Source organism: Pteropus medius, unplaced genomic scaffold (assembly GCF_902729225.1).
Source record: "Pteropus medius unplaced genomic scaffold, Ma_sr-lr_union100, whole genome shotgun sequence".
Taxonomy (NCBI): Eukaryota; Metazoa; Chordata; class Mammalia; order Chiroptera; family Pteropodidae; genus Pteropus; species Pteropus medius.
In genome coordinates this window covers 19,048,711-19,072,429 of record NW_024352787.1, presented here as the reverse complement: position 1 = coordinate 19,072,429, position 23,719 = coordinate 19,048,711, and the positions used below count along the sequence as shown (strand labels likewise).

At 35.9% G+C, this 23,719-nt stretch overlaps 1 protein-coding gene across 1 annotated transcript in view; it reads left to right on the top strand.

Annotated features, from left to right (window-relative positions):
• POU6F2 (POU class 6 homeobox 2) overlaps window positions 1–23,719 on the top strand; it is a 457,914-nt gene that overhangs the window by 217,379 nt on the left and 216,816 nt on the right. The window contains exons 3-4 of the mRNA XM_039849138.1: window positions 4,683–4,774; window positions 7,877–8,105. Coding sequence (XP_039705072.1) covers window positions 4,683–4,774; window positions 7,877–8,105 — 321 coding nt within the window. The remainder of the gene's footprint in view (window positions 1–4,682; window positions 4,775–7,876; window positions 8,106–23,719) is intronic.

Here is a 23,719-nt window from a genome sequence, read left to right as displayed (position 1 = left end):
ACTGGTTTATTCTGGATGAGCAATTCATATTTTGCAATTTTGTTTCCTTCTCAATGCCATGACCATTGTATCCTCTTTGCAAAGGTAATGGGATGAAGTTCCAAAAAAGAATATGACTCTCAGGATTAAAAACGTGTTATTTGTTTCTTAAAATAACTTATTTCGAAGTCATCTCAAAAATGGGGAAAGGGTAGGATTTAAAACCATACTGGAGTGTACATCTATCTTACGTTTAGATTAGCTAAAAGTTGCTGAGTCTGGTTGGCCTTAGTTAATGAAAACCCATTGTACAAAAAAAAAAAAGAGAGAAAAACTTTGAAAAAGAAAATGTAACTTGCTATGAGGAATGTGTGACAGTCATTCAGGAACTCTGACCTTGAACTAGATAGGGAAGGTGGAACTTGCTGAACTCTTTCCTTAGGAAGATACTGAAGGGAAGAGTCCAGGGCCTGGGTATCAACCTTCTTGGTTCTGTGGATAGTCTAGTCCCTCCAGAGCAGAGTGATCTGCAGGCAGTTTTACAGGCTTCCGATTCAAGATCAACACTGGAAAGATAGTGTTAAATGAACCAATGCTCTGATAAGTAGGCATTTTAACAATTAAAAATGAGTTTTATCCTAGTGTACCAGCCATATTCCTAATCTTCCTTTCAGTATCTTTACCATTTATGAACTTTCCATAATAGAATCACAGCAAGGCTCTCTGTATTTGCAGAGAATTGACTCCTATTATACAGCAATTGTAAACTTTATATTATGATTCCTCTAAAGTCAGTTTTTATACTCCTGGCATTAACAGTGAACAACTCATAATTACAAAACAGATGTATCTGAAATGGTTCTTCCCCTTGCTAAGCTAGAAGTGTACTGGGATTGTGATGGAAGAATGCTCCAGGTAAAGAAACTTGGAAGGCCAAGTGGGTAAATCTAGCTAACGACCTGTCTGCTGATAATAAAACTAATTGTATATAGCATCCTCTGCACAAAGGAGATTCAGACTTGCCTGGGCAGCATCTAAACCACTATTTTCTTTAATCACTGGTAGAGTTTATGAAACGTACATGTAAGTCATCCCTTAAGGGTCTGTCAGTAGCTTAGTGAGGGATGCGATCCTCTGTGTTCAGCTCCACAGACCATTCTGATTCACAGGCCTGGATAAGAACTACTGGTCTAAGCCAGGGTCTCTGTGAGAATTTGGAAGCTATTTGCCAGTATCTTTGTGCCATATTTCCTAATCATACTACCATGGACTAAAGTAGCATTATACGTAAACATCTCACTTTATAGGCTCTTAAAGTCCCAACTATTTAGTTCTTTTCCAAATATTCATCAAATGGTATGGAGTTTGCAGTTAGGATGGTGTGTGAGGAAGTGTGAATTACACACATAGGAACGGGAGTATGTATCGAGTTGACTTGGGGCAGGTGAATATTATGGGCAAATTAAATAATATTAAATATTATATTGAATACAAAATAAAAATAAATCTTATTAAATATTAGTCAAGAGAAATAGTGCTTATGTGGTAAGTATTCCCTGTTCCAAAAAATTTACAGAATATTTTCTCATTCAATTCTCATAACAACCCTAAGAGGGAGGTAGTATTACTTTCCCAGGCTTTTTCAAGAGGAAACTGACACATAAAGAAGAGAAAAAAAGCCCAAGTTCACATACTTAGGCAGAGCTAAATTTAAATGAACCCAGGCAGAGCTGAAAATTTAAGAGTCCTTGCTTTTAAACAGTAAGCTAAACTGTTTTTAATATCTAAATTAGAATTTAGGTAGAATTCGCTAACAAGCTAGTGATTCAAAGACAATTCCAAGGTTTATGCTGAACAGTAGTAAATAGTCAAGTGGATGCCAATAATTCTCTTGAAGGAATTATACCACTTCCAAATTAAAAGCCAAGCCTCTATTTCTATTGAGTGAATATTCAATCAATTTTAGTAAAATGTCTGCACTAGAGCTAGATGTGAAATGGTGAACCAGCAAATATAGTCTCTGCCTTACTGGTGTTCACAGTTGCTGCCTAAAAAATACAGACTATTAAATTCAGAACAGGCCACAGAGAGTTTTGTGGATGTTCTTGGTCTCCAGAGAAGTAACATGTTTCCTAGGATCCTGATCAGGAGGAATCTACTTTTCATAAAATTTTTCATAAAACCCATTTCAGTTTATATTTAACTGTCTCTGCCCATGGAAATAGCTAACTTCAAATTCTCTGCTAACATAGGCTAGGCACTGCTTCAAATTGCTCTGAAACCCTTAATCAACATCATTTATTCATTCTGACCACTGGATTCCCTCTCTGGCTACAAGAAGACTCCTGATGTGGGATCCACCTTACAAACAGATTAGTTAAGCATGATACATGCTATTAGGAGAAATGGAGATGCGTGCTAAGAAGAAACTTTACTTTTTCATTGGATCAGGAGAGCATAAGTAATCTCCTCTAGAGCCTGTGAAAGACTCCATTTTATACATGAAATTGTGTGGAATTGCCCTATACTGCACCGAACATGGTTTTTGAGAAAACCAGCCTCAGAACAAGCTGCTGTGCACTGGTGAGGGCCTCCAGCAACAGAGAATAAAATGTAAGCAAATGTAATTTGTGTAAAGTTATGGGTAACAAACACACAATCTTGTTGACACAGTGCTTGTAAATATAGAACACATCCTAAACTTTACAATGGTATGCCATTAGGAACAGTCAAAAAGTAGGTGTGGTACTCGTAAAAAAAGATGATACAAAAAGACCTGACATGGCATAGAAATTTTTTAAAATTAAGATATATATTTTTAATTGTGTAAAAAGGTTTTTCTCTTTGTATGTGCATTGTAAACTCTCATTTCACAGTCTTGTATAAAAATCCATGCCTGATGAGTATGGGGAAGCAGTCATGTTTTTAAAAACATCTTCAAAAACTAAACCAAAGTGGGTATTTAGCCATTTGAGAATTTACCTAATCTGAATATTTGATCAAAAGCATCACTTTGGCTTGGTTAGTTCTATAAAAGTACATAAAGTTCTGCTGACAATTTTAAGGCAAATAGGACTTGGGTATATATGAAGAGAAATTGTGAGATTTACAATGCATAATGCAACTCCCAGTATAAAGTGCCCTGCTATTCAAGCATAATAAGTAAATCACATATAAAAAATTTAGAAGAAAGGTCTCCTGCATATTATGAGGTAATTGTTGGCACCTTCTGATAGTCATCTTACCTTTGTTATTAAATGACAGCGATCATTAAAATGCCAAACATATTTTGACAGAATTCACTTTATAAAATGTCAGCAAGTCTGTGTTTTTATTAGTTTGTTCCAAATCAATTTAGAAATTTCAATAGAATGCTTGTAAGTATTCCCCAAGCAATGTCCATTCCTGACTTGCTGCACAAAAAAAATATTACAAATTAATCAGATTTTCAGATTTCTGCATAATAGCTTTCCACATTTATTGCTTAATCCTATTATAAAATGCTGTTATGATTGACACATCGAAGTGGAGATACAAGTCAATTGAATAATATGTAGCAGTCAATTTTATTTGTGGCTTAATGTGCTGAAGTATTTTTCCCACATTTCCATTATTTATAAGTCTGCCCCTTTAGAGACTATATAGAAGAATTTGTTTTAAATGAGCCAATAATACCTTCTTTAAAATTTATAAGCATGACAGAATCTTATCTTTTTTTCTTGGTCATCCATGGCACGCCAGTAAACAGGGTTTGAATTGTCTTCCACTTGCTATTCATAGGACAAACATCAGGAAAGAAGATCTTGTTAAGGATGGCTTGGAATTGGATTTCAACCACCAAGAAAACAAAAGCTACTACCTAAAAACCTTCAAAAATTGCTGTTAGCTCTATTTGTTTGTTATCTATTTATTCGTGTGTTTATTGTTACTGCCACTATCTTATCTGCTATGGTTTGTCCTGAAACAAAGCACATAAACCCAACGAAGAAACTATAATGTTTAAGAAGGCTTGAAAGCACTGCTGTTTTGACAGAATTTTATTTTTCATATTTTGGTGTCCAACAGGATTGCAACAAAGGAAGCAAGTTGTGTGCTATGCTTAGCATAGTGGAGTTCCCTGAAGGTAGTATGGGGTCCTACTGTTTCAATTTGCCCCTGGGAAGTTTGCTTAAGGAGGTTCACGTTAGTTTTACGACATTACATAAGGTGACATTGAAAAGGTTTTTATAAGATTCAGAGCCTGAAATGTGTATGGAGAAGGGCTTAAGTGTATGAAGCCATATTAAGGGATAATATAGATGTACTTGGTCATGTCTCAGATCATACTTCTCTGGCTTTGGGAAATTAGATTAACTGTCACCCACCTATGCATAAAGGATTCAGTTTTCTACACAGGTGACGTGTTGACGTACTCCATACAAACTGATGCAAACCTATTAGTGCCACTGATAATAGTGTCACTTTCCCCACTGTCATAGCCTTCTACCTCCTGGAATGACTTAGGCCATCTTAAATGTTCATTAGCATAACTTACTCAGTTAACAAGTGATTTGAGCACTTGTCAACTGCTAACTGATACTGGTAAACCACTCTGGTATATCATCTGTGCCTTAATGTTATGTGATGTTATCAGGAAAATGGGGCCATGTGCAGTTCCTAGGCTGGATCTTATATTTAGGAAGCACTTCTCTTTTGAATTCCAGGGGCCAGAGGAAACCCAGCACTATCAGACCCAAGCACTCCTGACCAACACCAGGCCAGTCAGACCCACCCCCCATTCCCAGTTGGGCCACAGGTCAGTATCTCTCAACTGCTTTCCATAGGCTGCATATAGGATGGTTTAACCATATAAATAAGCAAATAAATAATAATGAGTTCAATCCAATTAACTCCAACAGAGAAAAGATGATAAATATTTGTATGGGATGCTGTATAACTACATTATTTATTAAATACCCTCAAGGTAAAAAAAAATGTTTGCATAACTTTTCTCTCTTTTTAAAGAAAATGTTGTTTTTAATCATTTGGAATGGTGTATTTTTTTTCTTCTTGAGACTACAACTCTGCTGTTGGTTACCACGCAGTTTTCTAGAAAGTAAAACTTTAATGACTGAAGCATGAAGAAAATTAAGTTATTTCAACCTTACTGTAGCCTTTTTTGAAATACAAGATGTGATTTAATATAAAAAAGTTAATGCAATTTTAATGCACGTTCAACTTATTGGGTTTGACAATACTGTACATCACATACAGACTCTGCATTAATAAAGAAATACATTCATTATTTTTTAAAGTCTAATATTTGGTTTGGTTTTTTTTTTTTTTTTTTGCAGCCCTGGTGGTTATGGATATCTAGAACACAATCAATTAGCATTGAAACTGAGCTCTTTTTTTTTTTTTTTGTCTCTGTCATTTAGTGTGAAGCTTTCAAATTTCACCCTAATTTTATGGAAAAAAGAGCTGATACTTGTGCTTTACTCTCTCTTTTGCTGTCAATGTAGTTGCTGAAAATTGATCAGTTTCTGCACTTTGAGGGCTCCGCAGTTCAAGGCTTAAAAAATCTAAGTTTAGAGCTTAGATTGGTCTTGACTTTCTTGTTCCAGCCTCCACAAAATCCCCCTATAGCCTCAGATTCCAATGTCCATCTTGGAGCATAAGGGCTAGAGGACAGACAGCCTGGGGAGAAGTCTACTCTCTATGGAAGCCCAGAGAGAGTTTTACTAGGAATCTCAGGAAATGGCTTCCTCCGGCCATGCCCTTTCTAATTTCAAGCTTATGACATTGAGTGTGTGTGCGTGTGTGTTTCCGTGTGTGAACATACCTGGGATAACAAACTCTAATGCCTCTGGCTTATACAAGTAGCACGACAGACCTAGATAGCAAGAAATGGTGGACACCATGACAAACTGGAGAATGCATGCCTACTTTAAGCAGGCAAATTCAATTTGAAAAAATACTGTAGGCCCAAACCCCCAAATCTGTGGCCTGTATACAATCTGAGGAATGCCTATTTGCCTTCCCTTTTATCTTGATATTACTATTATCAGTGATAAAACACCAGCAATTGCAGTACCGGTTTATAATTTCGTACTTATTTCTAAAAAAAAAAAAGTTTATTTTTGTGCTTTAGAGCAACTTTTTATGTTATTTTTTAAATAAAGGCATGGTTACTCTGTCTGAATTTAGTAAAGTTTAGCAAATATATTAGGAGCTAGGCCCACAGAATCTAGAGCAGTGTTTCTAAAACTAGGCTGCAGGGAGTCCTAGGGCTTTTTCAGAGGACTCCCCAGATGGAGTCTTGAGGAAAGACAATAGAGAGTGGCTGGAAAGTGGGCTCAGCCCACCTCCCCCCATTCTACAAATAAAGTAGACCCATGTCTCTAAGTCTGCTCTGTGAATTGAGAAGTCATGATGAGAAAGAGGTGCAACTTGGGCTCTGGAGCAGCCTGCCTGGAGCTGAGCTCCCAAACCCTCACTAGACACGGGATTTGGGGCAAATTACTATATCTCAGTTGCAGTATAACGAAGTTAATACACACACAGTATCACTAGAATAGAGCCTGGCTATTAGATATTGGGCTTTGTACTATGCCTATATTGAATTACCTTTCACTTAATAGAATAATGCTGCATTAAAAACAAAAGAAGTTGAAATCCCTCAATAAGAGTTTTGTACTGGCTTGTCTAGAAGAAAAATGGACATGGGATTACGTCTCACAAGGCTCCCACAAGGGTGCAGTGAAAGTCCCAGATCAAGGACTCTAAGATCAGTGACCCTTTGGGTAACCTGGCTTGGCCAGGGCAGGAACCCTTCTTATGCCATCTTGATGAAGAGCCCACACCAAGCTCAAATATGTCTAATGCCTGAAGTACACACCTATGAGGCTGGCTTTCCATATCAAACAATGGCTATTAGATAAATAGAGGACATAAACATGTATTTTTAATGTTGTTTTGACTCGGCAAAAAATGATAGAATAATAACAAAGACATATTTTAAACATTTAAGAATTTATTCACATCAAATACTTTTTGTTTTTCTATATTTCTTTTTAGATCTTGTCATTGTACATGTATAATTTTCCATTTTAACAATGATTTTATCATCTGTTTAATTCTTTTTCATTTAATTTTATGTATTCTCATATGAACATTTACTATTTTTCTAAAAAGGTGTAATAATGATCCATTGTAAAGACTAGATAATATTAAGTTTAATACTATAACACTATTTTTTAGCATTTATGTATTTTAAAATGTAATGCATACTTTCATGCATTTATCTATTTTCTGTTTGAATGATATCTTCAGCTTATATCCCAGGAGTATATTCTGAGTCAAAAGAAGACGAATATTTTTGTAGCTCTTGATATGGTTCTCCAAATTGCTTTCCAAATGGCTTATACCAGGGTACATATCCTAAATTTGCATAATGGTGTCACTACACACTTACCAGCACTGAGTAAATCTTTTACATTACTTTTGCTAATTTAATAGATGAAAATAGTAGTTTGTTACAATTTTTTGAACCAAAACATTTCCACTGATCCCAATGAGTTCTTTCTGGAACAACATAGAATAAATTAGCAGAGAGTTTCAAATATATAAGGGTAGGATCAAATTCTTCATTGGAAGAATAATAAATAAGTGTAAAGTATTACTTTTAAAGGTATTTGAGCTCCTCAGAGGATGTTCAAACCAAATAAAATTTTCCAAAAATAATAAGCGAAATGCAATTTCAATATTTTTTTTACCAGTCACGTTTTTTTTCTAGAGTAGAGCATGTTTCTTTACTATTTGTTCAGGAACTTTTTGATCCTGAGTAGAAGAAAAATGCTCTAAAAGTCTATGTCTTGGTTCCATTGGAAAGTGAGCAAGTTCATCTGTTTCTTTGCAGCCACTTCTGACAGCACAACAGTTAGCCTCTTCTGTCACTGGCGTGATGCCAGGAGGCACGCCAGCCCTCAACCAGCCTATTCTCATCCCCTTCAACATGGCCGGACAACTAGGGGGACAGCAAGGACTGGTTCTCACACTGCCTACTGCGAATCTCACCAACATCCAAGGGCTGGTAGCAGCAGCTGCAGCTGGAGGCATTATGACTCTGCCATTGCAAAATCTACAAGGTAACCTATTGTGTTAGTGTGGCATGTAGGCCCTATCCACTGGCCAGTGTTCTCTGCAGGGGACAAGTGTCCTGAATGTTGAATGTGATTCAGAGTTGCTTCCATCATAAAGGGTGTGGAGGCTTGTGTAGGAAGTAACGTTTCAAGTTGTCTTGTGAATCCTGAGTTTGCTCAAGCCCTGGGCTATATCAGTCCTCATTTCTTCACGTTGATTTCAAACCTTCTGGCAGCATTTACGAGCAACCATTGCACAACACATCAAAAACTTAGATGTAAAATTGTGTTGTTATATGAGGACCTAAGTTATAATCTCATGAGTTTTTCAATTTAGTCATCTTCAAATTGTGACTTTGATATGACTGGATTGTGTACAAGTGGTCGAAACATCTCAAAAAGGGATTGTTTGGAATAATTAGTTTAATTACTATCTTGCTTACTAAGTATATTTTAGTTATCATTATTAAACAAACATTATTTGAGGTCATAATTTATAGTGAGAAAAATAAACTTGAATATCAAGCCTTTTTATTATGTGGGCATATAGCAAGAGATGGACTCTAATTTTACTCAAGAAGGGTAATTTTCTTGATATTCTGAAGGTTTTGACTTTCCTTTAAAAAATTTATAAAAAACTCTGTAAGAGGAAGAATTTTATGATGGAAATGGCCTAAATGTGATTAGGACACTTAATAAAGAAAAAACACATTTATTTTGCACTGATCAAAGATGTTTCTTTTCTTCATTGATATAAATGTTAGCGGTTAATTTTCTTCCGCAGAGTGAGAGTTTGGTTGAGTAAGTTATCAGAACAACATAAAATACTTTTTTTAGTTGATCAAATGTCAATGTTTCTTAAAACCTATTAAATTGATCAGGGTATATTAGTTCATAGATTAAGAAATAAGCCAAGTAAAAACTGGTCAACTCGACCCAAACTTCTTTACACACTATTATGTTCTAATATCCCATCCATTATTGTCACTTCTTGACTTTTTAAAGCAAAGTCTCTCTTGTACCATTAAATTGTGCCAAGAAACCTGCCATTCATAAATCATGTATGCCCAGGACACATTAATGCATAAACTTTGCTTGTTTCAAATTTGAGAGTGCCTGAGAAGTCAGGATCTCAAGATTAAGCAAATAAGGCAGCAATAAACAAGGTGAAAGCAAAAATAACAAAGTGTAGGGAGAGGCTTTTTAATGTAGGTGGATGATGAAATCTTAATGAAGAAATGGGCATTATCGGAATGCAATCTTCCATTTAGAACATTTGCACTTTTGGAAATATTGAATATTATAAATAAACATAAGCCTGTGGAGTTCGTAAGTCATGAATTAATCCTGTGTGGTTGAAATGGACACTAAAGTCAGAGTCCACAAAACCAGACTTGTTATATTTTTATTACAGTTTGGTATTCTTAGGGCTTCATTACCTGGTTATTTTAAGGGTTAAAATTAATGACTGGTCTGGTATGGACTTCCATACCCTCTCTCTCATTAAATATCAAATTTCAAAGCTTATAGTTTAAATTTGGTTCTTTGTGGCATCTTTGGTTTCAGAAAATGAATCCTAAGGTCTGTGTCCTAATTAAGTAGGTTCGACAAGAGTGCTAGATCTTTTTACCCCTTGTGCTTCTCATATAATTTATGGCTTCATCTTCAGAGTATGTTGGAGTTGATGGTCAAGCTCTTGTCTACTACACAAGCATAAGGGAATTTGTCTTCCTTTGTCTCCATCTTTGAAATTTCAATGATATGGAAAGGCAGGTGGCAAAGTCATTAAAATGAAACACCTCCCAGTTGCAAGTCAGTTACAGGAAAATCTTCCTAGTTTGAATTCTCCAGCCCCTCCTCAACATGCATTTCTTTAATATCCTTATGAATGAATCCCAATTCTTAAATCACTGTTGGAATGCAGGAAAGTTTCATCTTCCAGTTTCTTGGATTTTTCTGTTCCTTTCATATCTTCCTACATGATTTCTTCACCACACAGATCTTACTAGTCTCAAAAATGACCATCCATCCTGGTTTCCTAGAGACTGTATGTTCTCTCGGGACATAGAACCTTCATTATTTAAATCAAGAAAGTCCCAGACAAACTAGAAAGAGTTGGTCACCCTGTGAGAAGTCCAAGGGCAATAAGGATGGTAATCAGAGAAATGTCTCTTATCTTCAAGGTGCCCAAGATCAGTGTCCACCACCTGAAGTGCAGTGTGAGTCAGTCAACTTGTCAGTCAGCAGTCAACCCAAGGATAATCTCACCACTTTTAGGCAATCTATTGCAGCCCTTGACAATCACTGGGCAGTGTCTAGGCTTGTGTAGCTTCCCAGACTCTATCATAAAAGGTAGTGGGACTCTGGGCATTGTGGGTGAATGGCTGGTAGGCCAGAAAGTCATCTTTAGAGATGTTGGTCAACTTTGAGACTGAGCTAGTCCCAGATGTCCTTAAGTATCATCCTCTTTTAAGGGTAGTGATATTGTAAATGGGTACCTCAGAAAGAGACCTTATATACATTTATATTGTCAACAGAGTAGAATGTTCTGCCCCTTCCCCATGGCCCACCTCTAGAAGACGAGCACAGTAACCTTAGCCCCAGGCTTTTAAGAGTCTTTTGAAAAAAAAAAAAACCAGTAAGTCTGCCCACCTGTAATAGATGCCCCATCTCCTCAAGTGGTTTTATAAAACAGATTTGATTAGTCAGTGTGAAGAGGAGGGACTTAAGTGTTAAGCCCCTAATCTGAAGTAAGGCCTATTTTTGTATGATATGCTTAGTTCTTGATGGTTTCTCTTTTCCTTATTGTGAAAGGTTAAGGTTTTATTTGTGAAAGAAGTTTGTCAGTTGAAGTTGCCTCTGACAGTTCTCCAACTTTCCTGCCCAGTCCTCTAGGCTGTCTGTTCTTCTAGTTCAAAAGCTACAAACTTGCTAAAAAAAAAAAAAAAAAATACTGTTTTTTAATGGTTTAGAATTCAGAGATAACTTTTCAAGTATTTCCCCCTTTACTAAAGGGATTGAGAACTGGTTCATTTACGTTCCCTATTAAGTAAGATAGAATAGCTCTCAGGACCTTGGAGGCCATGATTCATAAATGTATTTTAATGAGCACTAATGACGTGATGTTAAACAGAGTGGCCTTTCTCCACTCAGGTGGTAGAGGTTCTATCACAATCTTTTCCTCTAAGCATGGTCCCCAGACCAGCGGCATCAGCATCTTATGGGAACTTATTAGAAATTCAAATTCTCAGGCTCCACTCCAGACACACTGAATAGTCTTTGTTTATGAAAGATTCCCATGTGATTTCTATGCACACTAAAGTTTAGGAAAGGTTGGTCTAGGGAGCTTTTCCAAAATTCATTTGGCACTCCCTCACTATCTCTGTATTCTGAGCATCTTAGGGTGGTGGGGAGTCATGTGACTGTGACTGTGATAAGTTGTGGAATCCTAAGAACAGCCCTGCAGCCCTGCTTCAGGGATCCTGGAATGCGGTTTGGGGATTAGAGAATCCAGTGAACCCCTGGGCTGCAGGCTGTATCATTCTTCCCTCTGAGCAGGCAGATGCCAATCTCAATTCTCAAGATGAATAATAACCTGTCTCCTCTTTTCCTGCTTTTTTTCATTACTCTTCTCTACTGAATTGGTTGATTTTTGGCTAATCCATAATTTGAGTTCACACGTTCTATTTTGTCTTCTCGAAGTACATACATCTTTTCAACTCATGTACCTCTCTGAAATCTCCGGTACTTTCTCTATCTTCGCATCTCTATCTTTATCCCTATCTACACGTCTCTCTAAAATTCAAACTCCCCAAAATTCAAGTTCCTACTGGGCTGATACTTTTTATTTTAGGCTACCTCATGGGTCACTGGCCAGACTAGAGACTGATTGTCCTGTGTTGAGGTGTACACTCATGTCCAATCAGCTGTAATGTGGGTGCAAGGGGGAAGCCAGGATGATGTGCTTCCCCCATGAAACATGGACAACATGTTTAAGATACATGCCAGGGCCTCCCTCATCAGCAGAAGGGGCTCTGGGTGCAACAGGATGTATTTTGGCCTGTCCACTGGGATTACTATATAGACCAATAAGGACCTCCTACGGTCATGGTCTGAAATTGAGACAAACTCTGAACTCAGAGATGCCAATACATTCTGAATATTTTAAGGTAAATCCATGGAAGCTCTGGCTGGGATTCAAGTCCAGAAATGTTCTGAGCTCAGAAAAGGCCTAGAAATGACCTACATGAAGAGTGAAATTCTGTGTTGTCTCCTGTCTTACCTTTGAGAGTCCCTTTCCCTTTCCATGTACCTGCCACCTAATGTGTCCCTCCATTCTTGTGTCCTTTGCTGTGTGCTCACAGGGATTTGGTTTCAGGTGACTATCAGCAAATCCAAATCTGTGAAATAAAACCAATAATGACCACTAACCTTAAAGAAAAAAAAATGACTATGGTTTCTCTGTCACATACTTTATAAACTCCTTTAAAAATCAGTGTCTTTTATTTTACTTATTATTTTGAAACACAGGTAGTTATACTAAAAAATGTAACTTGCATTTGTCCTACTATAGGAACTAGATGATTATTTGATGAGGCAAAATAAAGTTTTTATTATGGAACTCATGCAAATGTGTTGGATTGTTTTGCTTTTTTTTTTTAGATTTAGGCAGAAAAGTTTAAATCCATCCTCAACACAAGTGACAACAAGCAGCAAAGGGGTTAGTGGGGCAGCAGAGGCAGGTCTACATTTAGGTTAGATGATTCAGGTTAATAACTTGTTCTTATCATACAGGCCAGGTGGGATAACCCACTAATCACTGAGGGCAATATAAATGGTGAATATAAATGTACTACATAGGAGATTTATATCAAAGTGTGAACATTCCAGTTAACTCCAGCATAACATTTAAATTAATATCCAAAAATACATTAGAGAGTGCTGCTTAACCTGAACATGGAAAAGCAATTAGGTTCAAAGCAAGGTGAAACTCATAGCTAAGAATGTTTTTTCCTTTCCTTAACACTGGCAAGAAATCTGCACTGATTTTCTCTGACTCTCCAGATTAAAGGCTGCGCCAAGTGAGGTATGTGGGAATAGTTTTGAGAGTAGGAATTTCGTTCAAATCATACTACATTTCCTTTCTGTTTGTTTTTTGTTGTTGTTGTTGTTTTAATTGAGGTGTCAATTACATACAATAAAATGCATGGTTCTTAAGTGCTCAGCTCAATGAGTTTTGATAATTGTATACACCCTTGTAACCTTCACCTACTGCAATCAATACATAAAACATTTCATTCTCCAAAAGATTCCCTTGTGTCCCTTTGCAGTCAATCCCCACCCTCCAATGAGGCAATCCTGATCTGCTTTCTTTCACTGTCCATTAGTTTTGTCTGTTTAGAACTTCATATAAAGGAATTCATACAGTATGTATTCTTTCATGTCTGGCTTTTCTCACTCAGCATAATGTCTTTGAGATTCATTCATGGTGTTGTGTAGATCTGTAGTTCCTTTCTTTTCATTTCTATCAAGTCATGTTCTATCATAAGAATATGCCATAATTTGTTTATCCGTAGCCATTCCGATGTCCCAGCAGGCAGACATCCTGAAGCTCCTCTCCTCTGGATATAGAAGAAGGTCCTCTATTGAACATCTTTAAGGGAGACCCTTGGCCACTCTTCTCCTGGGCGCTTGGCCTACATTCCTTGGAGAGTCTTCCCTGTCTATTATCTTCCTTGGCCACATCAGAAGAGAAAGTTGAGAAATATACTCTCTTTTGGAGTCTTTCTCAGGACACGTATGGCTAATGGCAGCTTGGGGCCAAAGGTTGCTCAAAGTTTCCAACAGTCAAAGATTTGTAGCCTCTTTGAGAATCCAGTTCTCTCAGAAACCAAGAATGCTTCCGATCTTTCTGCTTTGCAGTCAGTTCTGTGTGCCAAAGGTTTTTCTAAGACACACATTTTCAGTCTAATTTATTTTGCTTTCTCATCTCCCCACCTCTCTCTTTCTTGGTCAGCCTCAGTGTGTGGGTCTCTGGCCTCCCCAGTGTTCTTTCAGCATACTACAAGGGCCTTTGCTCAGGCTGTTTCCTCTACCTGAAGCACTCTTTCTCAAAAAAGTATGAAGCCTACCATTTTCCTTGTGTGCCCCCACCAGTATTCCTGTTCCTTGTTTTCCTTTATCTCCTTTTTTTCACAATATATATTACTTTCTCATACATTTAAAATCTCAAAGATGATTAAATTTTTTCTTTCTTTCTTTTCTTTCTTTCTTCTTTTCTTTTTCTTTCTTTCTTTCTTTCTTTCTTTCTTTCTTTCTCCTCTTTTCTTTCTCTTTCTTGCTTCCTTCCTTCTTCCTTCCTTCTTCCTTCCTTCCTTCCTTCCTTCCTTCCTTCCTTCTGTCTTTCTTTCTTAAACACTTTGGGTCATGCCTAATATTGTAGCCATATAGGGCACTGAAGGCAGCAACGTGATGGATGGCCCTAGTGTTATAAAGGAAGATATGCACATATAATATATTTTGAATACATATTTTTTGCGTGTCTGGCTCTGCCCCTAGTATGTAAGCCACATAACAAGCATCTTTGTTTGGTTCAATGATGTGGTCCAAGAACTGGAACAGTACCTGGCTCTTAATAGGTCCTCAAGAATGAATGAATGGATGGATGGATGGGTGGATGGATGGATGGGTGGATAGGTAGATTAATTAATAAACAAATTTTAAAGAATTAGTAGGAGTTAGTTAAGTAAAGAAAAGTCAGGAGAACATTCAATGTAGAGAAAAAGGAATGAAGAACATGGAGCACAGAGTTCTGTGAACAGTTTTTCTTGTGCTGAAGTGAAGGTTAGAAGTCCAAGGTGGCAACCAATGGGAGGAGCAGGAAAGATGACATTGGAGGGCCTTATATGCCTTTCCTGTACATGCCGAATGGCCATCATAGGGCCTAATGTATTAGAGACAAACATACTTAAGGACAATGAAGTTATGCCATAATATTTGCATAGATATATGTTTGTGTTCACTTAGTTGTGCCTCTGTAAATCCAAGGATTTGAAGCAGTTTGTAATATAAAAAGCATGAAAAATCAAAAGCTGTTATCGGGAAAAACAAAACAAAACAAGAAAACTAGACAAATGTTTGGAACCAGAGGACAAGTCAAAAGGGGACACATATCATGTTACATAGTTTTAATTATCTTCTAGTAAAAAAAAATTATAGCAGCTTAATAAAAAATAAATTTACTTGTTTTTGTTATTTTTTTACTAATTGTATTCATTTACTCAACAAATACTGATTCAGCTTTCATTTCACTATGGAACTAGGCCATGATCTTGATTTGGAATATAGCAATATAAAAACAAAGATTCCCTTAAGGCCTTTCTCTGCTAGTCCTGGGAGTAAAGCAGATGGAAGGAAGGAGACATGATATACTTTGTACAGGGTCATCAGTGTCAATTTTTCCACTAAACAGAGATCCAAAGGACATGAGGGACTAAGCCATGCATTATCTGGGGAAGAGTATCCCAGCAAGAAGTCCTAAATGCTAGGAAGTGTCGACTACATAAATTCTCAAAGAGAAATATTAAGCGACCTGATAGACAGATGTTTATATCTTTTATCATTCACTAGGTAATGCTACAGTAACAAACATGCACAAAATCTCACTAAAATATAACAAAGGTTTCTTTCTTTTTTTATTTCACAATACATGTTGGTTGCAAGTCAGCAGTGGCTCCGTTGTACATCTTCATTCTAGGAATTCATTGCTTTGGCTCAGTAGTGGCCTGCATCACTTCCTCTCACTTCCTCTATTAGACAGCAAGTCATCTGTCAGGCCTGCTGCCAGTGGGAATAAAGATCCTCTTAAGAAGACGGTGTTCTTCCTGCATATAATTGGTAACAAGGGTGTTACATTGTTCAAGATACACTGCATAAGTATTTGAGATAGGAGACCTGTAAGTTTCCTTAGAACACTGAGATTCCATTAGGTTGCATGGACTGTCCATGGAGTTCTTTAGGACACAACAGATTAACTATTTCTTAAGGTAGTAGAATTCAAATGATAAATATAAAAATGGATAACAAATACATGGAACAACTGGGGGATATTTAAAATAACAAATGAGCATACATAAAAGTGTGACTTTATTTATGTAATATTTAGTAAGAGGCAAAACTATAGGGGCAGAAAAAGATCAGTGGCAACCAGGGACAAGCTGTGGGAGGAACTGACTCTAAAGTAGCACAAGAGAATTTTGGGGTTGATGCAACTGTACTCTGTCTTGATCATTGTGGTGGTTACAAGACTTCACGTGTTTATCAAACTTCTAGAACTGTATATGAAAAGGGGTAAACTTGACTTTTTGTATAATATACTTCCATTTTTCAAAAAAGGAAAAAAAGGTAAAATACTATATGTATTATATTTAAAAACTTATTTAAAAACTTTATTTAAAAACATTAAAAATAATGTGTGAGTACAAAACTACTAATGAAATGAAAGCTAGGAAAAGCCTCATGGAAATGAGAAATTCAAGTTCTCCCATTAAAGAAAGTGTTAATGGCTCTATTTCTCAGAGTCAGAAGCTAATACTAAAATATTAAGTACTTCAAATGCACAAAATTTGATCCCAATTGTTTAAAAGAAGCTTCTCTACCCCCACCTCACACCCGCACAAACACACAACACAGAGAGAGGAAAAGAAAAATACTATACACAGCAAAGTGTTACTTGTGGACTCTAGACAGTGAGAGATTATGGGTGATTGCTTTCATTCTTATAAAGTCCACATTTTTAAGTATTAATAAGTATTAATATGTATTCTTTCAAAATCAAAATACTTTGTATTCGTTAAGGTGAAAGGTCATATTCAAAACATCATTACTAGCATTGAAAAGGTTAAGTCTATGGGTCCTCTGTCTTGACCTTCAAATCATCTTTTAAAAGAAAGCATCTTTCAACTCAAAGTGGATTAATTCTCAAATTAAAAACAATACAACCGCAAAGCAACTATATGCATTCATTATGTATAAGCAACATTTAATATTAATAAAATTGCCTTTAAATGCCTTGATTTTATTGATCAAAGAGAAATTGTTAGCAGGGAGTGGATAAGGGGTGGGAATTTGAATTGATCATTCTGGCATTCTTGAAGAAAAAACAAGTAGGCAGCCATGTGCACTGCTTTTTCTTGTGATTTAATTTTGTGCTATTCTCCGGTTGCCCACACTAAGAAAGTTGCACCCCCCAGGGGCATCATGAACATGGAAACAGAGGTCTAATACCATTCACAGAAAGGGCAATGCGGTACCTGCCTCAGAAATGAGAAGTACGACTCCAGCTTTTAGTATGCAATGATTTCTCAGCCTCTAGTCTGTGGCTTGCTGTCACAAAATCCAATATTAAAAATACTTAGTGCATAAATTCATACTGCAGTGTCATTCAGAAGACCCCTACATGACACACCATACAATAATACCAAATCCACTATAAGGAAGTTATGAAAAGTTGTTGCAATGTGTCTTACTTTGGCAGTTTTTCAAACCTTCATATCTCTGAAGCTTCAGATTCTTTATTTAAAGTACCTGGAGAGCCTGTCCTGCAGTACATTATCCTTGAAGCAGGCATTGCTGAGGCACTGGGGCATGGATTAAACTAGAAGCACATGAATGAGGAGTATGACTAGTATACTGTGTGCTTAAGAGATACTGTCAATGGAATAAAGCATTGTCAAAGGATAATGGTTTCCAGCTGCCACATAAATGTCAAAGCAAAGCCAAAGCATTTATTTTCAAAGTAAAAGCCTGGGAAGTAATGTGATCCCCAGTTTGCACATAATAAGGCTATAAATCCACCAGGGCTCTCGATGGCATCTAGAGATGTGTCTAAACTAGGATGTGCAAACTGCATTAGATTCCAAGCTGGCCATCAGAGCTCTTTTTCAATATGGCTGCCACTAGAACAACATCAATGCCTAAAAAAGGGAAAGACTGTGCTTGAAATGCTTCTCAGTCTCAGGATTGAGAAGGAATTTAGATTATTTATTCGATTTTTCTCTGGGACCTAAATAAAGAGGACTTCTATAACTATAGGAAATGGAGGAGGGCAGGGAGTGGAGAAGTAATGAAAATAAGGAAATGGGAGATGGTCCCCAATTCCCCTCTGCCCACTGTTTAAAGAATGAGGAGCTAATGCTCTCCAAGAAAGTCCTGTCTTTCCTTATGTGTGCAATTCTTATAGAGCAGTTTCCCAGTGAGAGGTCACAGCTTTTATTTCTTGGCCCTCTCTAGGGAAAAGCTAAATCTTATTTCCTCCCAGGAATTGTGTACAAAGATTGATTAATCAATTTTACAAATACATACTAAGCATCTGTTAATTGCCAGGCACTGTGGCAGGCACTCCAATCTAGTTAGGATGGAGGCTTTTGCAGTAATCCAGGAAAGAAAAGGTCCTGGTGGCAATGATGAAGAGCAGAGGACAGATTTAGGAGACATTAACAAGGTGGGTTTGGTAGGACATGGTGATTGATTAAATGTAGAAGGATAAGAGGAAAAAGAGGGAGAGTGTTAATTCAGTTTGACATGATTAGTTAATTTCATGTGGAAAATTTAAATGGAGATATCAGTAGCCAGTTGGAAACACATGAATCTAAAACTCTGAACGGGATCGATGCTGGAGATCCTAATGCGGAAATCATCAACATACAGGCCCATAGTCAGGGAGGGAAGAAATTTCTGGGGGAGAAGAAATCAGGGACGGAACACAACCCAAATTACTGGAGAGGAAGATGCACACCCAGCGGAGACTGAGGAAGAGTTCCCAACATGTAAGATGGTTCTGTACCAGGTTGAGTTAAGGCTCCTTTAATTTACTGGGTCTAATTCTCTTTCATTGAATAATCTACACATTCACCCTGGAGCTTTTGGTTGTCACTTACCCCTTATATAGCCGCAGTGCAACATGAAGGAGCCCCAAAATGTATCTGTCAGTTTGCTTTTTATTTTCTAAAGACATGCCAAGTTTCCGTGTATAAGGAAGCTATTTTAAGAGCTCGTACATAAAAGCTTCAACAGTGCTCTTTTGCTGAAAAGTAACCCAATTGATTTAAATCTATTATTTAAAAATGTAGTTGTAGCCTTAAATTTTCTAAATAAAAATGTTTGGGACTTTTTTTCCCCCTTTCTTCTTTTTAAAGCACTTTGGTTCGTACCTACTGTAAACATGAAGGGCAATGTTATGTTTGGCCCTGGTGCTATAGAGGATATCTGTGCTTGGGGAAAAAGTGTAGTTTAGATGATATAGTTTTAATTTTTGGAAATGATGTATCTTGGAAATATATTTCTTATTGTAAGCAAAATTAATCTCTGAAAACTTTTTGGTTCCAATTTAGCCTTTTCCTTGGTTTGATGTCATCTTCATTTTCTCTCAATTTATATTAATCAACTGTGCTCACCAAGTTTATAGCCTAAACAAACAAAAAAATAATAAAGAATTTAGTATGTTTTTCATTTCTCACTGGATTAAGATTAGCAGAAATATGCAGATACATTAACACATTCATATGCATCTCCGTTCTCCTGTGTGCCATTATTTTAGAAATTCTTAACAGAACATATATATATTCAACATTTGACGTAAGATAATTTGAGTTTGCTGTGTTTGGAAAATAACTCACATGGGAGAAATTTGCATTAAATAAATAATAGAGATAAAATTTATACTTCCATATATTTCAAAGCTAATGTCTCTAACTTACAATGGAATTGTAACATGAAGACGTAGTGCTGTAATTTGATTGATTTGTTTTGACAGCAGCCAAATAATTGAGAATGAAAGGTGTCAGCACAGATGAAATATTGTATAAGCCACGTTCAGAAGGCAACCCCAGCAGCAGCAGCAACTGGAGTTTTATTCCTTTGATTCCATACTGGTACTCACCTCCAGTTTGTTATAAAACCATGAAACGTGTATGACTTCCCTAATTAGGTAGACTTTTATGGACAAGCTAGAAATAGGATTTTGTCAAATAATTGAACAATGAACATAGGCAAAAGGATCGAAGATCAGTGTACTGAGCTGAATTATATCAACCTTTCCTTTTCTTTAGCAAATTGCTTCTGTTTTGCATTTTACTTTATTTTGAAGGGATTCTGAGTCAGAGCAAATATTAGATCCCATTTTCCAGCCTCTTGACAAGAGATGGACAAAAGGGAAAGCTGTCCGTAGCACCATTTTTGGACCCAGATAAGGTGTTTACCCATCTGAATACCAAAACGCCTGGCAAAAATAAGATTTGAGGTGCCCAGTTAATAAAGAAACTAAATGGTCAGGAGAGGATTAATTAAGGAGAAAGTCTCTGTGCATAAGTGACCTTTGAGTATGGTGGTTAATAAAGTGGGCTGTGAATCACATTGACCTGGTTTAATTTCAGCCCTACAGCTTGCTAGTTGTGTGACCTGGGCAAGGCACTCTGATTTCTGAGATTTGTCATCCTCAGATATTTTATAGGGTTGTTTTAAGGATTAAATGTTAACCTTACGGAACATGCCTAGTATAGTGCTTGACGCTTAGCAAATGCGCAATGAATGAGAGCTGCTTTTATTATACGGAGCTGCAGTGTTCAGTATGGTAGCCATGAGCTGCATTTGAAATGTGACTGGTCTGAATTGAGATATGCCATAAATGTAAAATCCACACATGTGAAAAATATCTCATTAATATCTTTATCTCGATAACATGTTGAAGTGTTAACTTCAGATATATTAGGTCAAATACAATATATTATTAAAATTATATTTCCTTAATATGGGTACTAGAAAAATTGAAATTATATACATGGCTTACATTGGTAGCTCACATATTCCTATAAATCTCATATATGTGGCACTGGTTAAAAGCTGTGTTCATTAAAAATAAAAATAATTAACACATTTAAATTTGAGAACTTCAAGCAGAAAATCATAAAGGATCCTCTTGGGTAACAAAAATTAGAGAGAACACATTTTGTAAGTTCTCTGCTATGGTTTAGGAACTGCTTAGGATTTTTATCTATATAGAAAGAAAAGGAGGCAATTTTTATGAGGAAGTTTCATTGATCAGAATCTAAAATTATCTTTCCTTTTGAAAAAAATGTTATACTTTATAGTTTAAATATAAAAGAAATGTATATAATAAAATGATCTATGATTTTAAAATTTTGACATTTTGCCACATTTGCTTAAAATTTTTTATCTTAAAAAATGAAATGTAAATAATGCTAAAATCCTCCTTTACCTCTCTCTCTATATCTAGTCATTCTATAGCATTCCCTCCCTCCTAGAAAGTACCACTATCCCTCCAGTGCATGTGTTTATAAATTTATTACATATACATATATATAATATATAGTATTATTTTAGGTATATTAAAATTTTACATAATGATAGCACACTCTAGATATATTTTTGTACTCTGCCTTTTTCTTTCAATATTTTACTTTTGAGATTTATCCATGTTGATATATGTAGAGAGTGATATATTTGGATTTATTTTGATCATCTTATTTTGTGAGTTTTTTTTTAACCATGATTTTTCTGTCCTTTTCCTCCTGTCTTGCATTCTAATTTAATATTTGGCAAATATTCTTTTTTTCACCTCTGGATTAAACAACTATTTTTATTCTTTTAGTTGGTACCAGTATTTTGAGCATGCTTTTGTTTTGAAGAGTCAAGTCAGTATTTTTATCTTTCCTCCCAGATAAGCCACAACTTATTGATCATCCCCTTCAATTTTCTATATTACTATTGCCCAGCATTAGTTATTCTTAATATTATTGTGTTTATGAGATCATTTAGCTTTTATTACATTTGCAAAATTCTTTACTCATTATGCCTTGTGTCCCATTCCTTCCTTCCAGAGCTTTCTCATTTTTTCAGTGAAGGTCTCTGAGTGATAAATTGAGTTTCATTTGTTTGAAAATGCTCTCTTTACTCTTATTTTTCTTGTTTAGTTAGAATTATAATTCTAGGTTAATAGCTATTATTTTTTAGCAAATGAAAAAATTATCTTCTGTCCTCTATTTTTTGCTAATACATTGTCATTTTAATTGTCATTCTTTCATAGATAAAATGCCTTTTTAAATTGTGGTTGATATTAAGATTTTTCTCTTTGTTTTTAAGATTCATAGTTTTACTATGAAAGAACTTGGTATCAATTTGTTTTTATTTATCCTAAACAGGACTGTGATTTCTGGCATTTTGGTAATTATTTCTTCTCCCCGTTCTCTCAGTTCTTTCCTATTACAAGTACGTTGAATCATCTCTTTCTATCTTCTATGTTTCTTAATCTCCCTCACATATTTTCTCTTTGTATTTTGTGCTGCATTTTTTGTGATTTCTTTACATCTGTTATCTAGTTTATGAATTCTCTCTGCAGTTATGTTTAATTTTATGTTTAAGCTTACTTTTTTCAGTTTAAAGTATATATTTTTTACTTTTAGAAGTAATATTTGATTTTCTATGACTCCTATTTTTTATTATTTCTCTTTAATGACTCTAAATATTCTTTTAAAACAATCTTCATTCTGCCTTTTAGCATAAGTACTTGAGCTAATTATTGCATTTTCTCTCTTCTGCATAGAGGGATATTTTCTTGTGTGGTAGGTAATATTTTATTGAACAGAGATAATTTTTCTATGAAATCATTTAAACTTTGGGTTGCATAATTATTGCTAATAAGAGGCTTTACATTTGCTTCTGCCAAATACCCAACAGATTTCATTGAATAATCTCTCTGCTTGGAGATCTCTGTACTGTGTATACAGTATAAATTGAGACTCTACACTATGAAATATTCAGGCCTAGTTTTCAATTTCTCACATTATTTCCTACCTAGATCCTTTAACAGAAACAAACATCTTAATTAATTCCCTGGGCTAGTGAATTGGGTTTGTATTATCTCTTTTTACTGCTAGGGTAGCCCTTTCAGGGTTCTGGATTTTTACAAAGGACTTGGTTCAAACAACCACTCTTGTATTGTCCCTTTGTTGATGCCTAGATATCAGCCTCAAACTGGCTAGGATTATACCAATGTCTGCTCTCAGGGTACAGGGTGTCAGTTAATGGTCTTGTTCTTGATTCTGATGCCTGAGGATTTCCCTTTCTGTGTGTATATTTAAATTTTTGATATGTTTTATACATAATTTCTACACATTGGAAACAGGAAAAAATGTCCATGTTAGGTCAACCTAATATTTTGTCATGAAAGTCTTCCTCTTCCTTTTGTCGATTTCTCTAGATTGATCAAGTCTGGATAACTAATCATGAACAGAAAGATAATTTCTAATAATTTCAAGAATTTGATTGAATTTAGTAGTAACTTAAATTGAATGTTTTCTATAACTCTCAGAAATTTGCAAACATCCTTTGTGGAATTATTGGAAATGTTTAGAAAATAAGCAACAGCCCCATTAAATATATATCTAATATTGTGTTCTAGTATTTCCTCTGGGATAGTCTTGAATGATAGACATATTTATGTTTCCTATTAAAAAAAAAACAAATTCTGTGTGGATGCTCAAGGCTATTCAGCTTACCTTTGGGCTTGAAAATAAATAATTAACAAGGATCAAAAATAAGTTAAG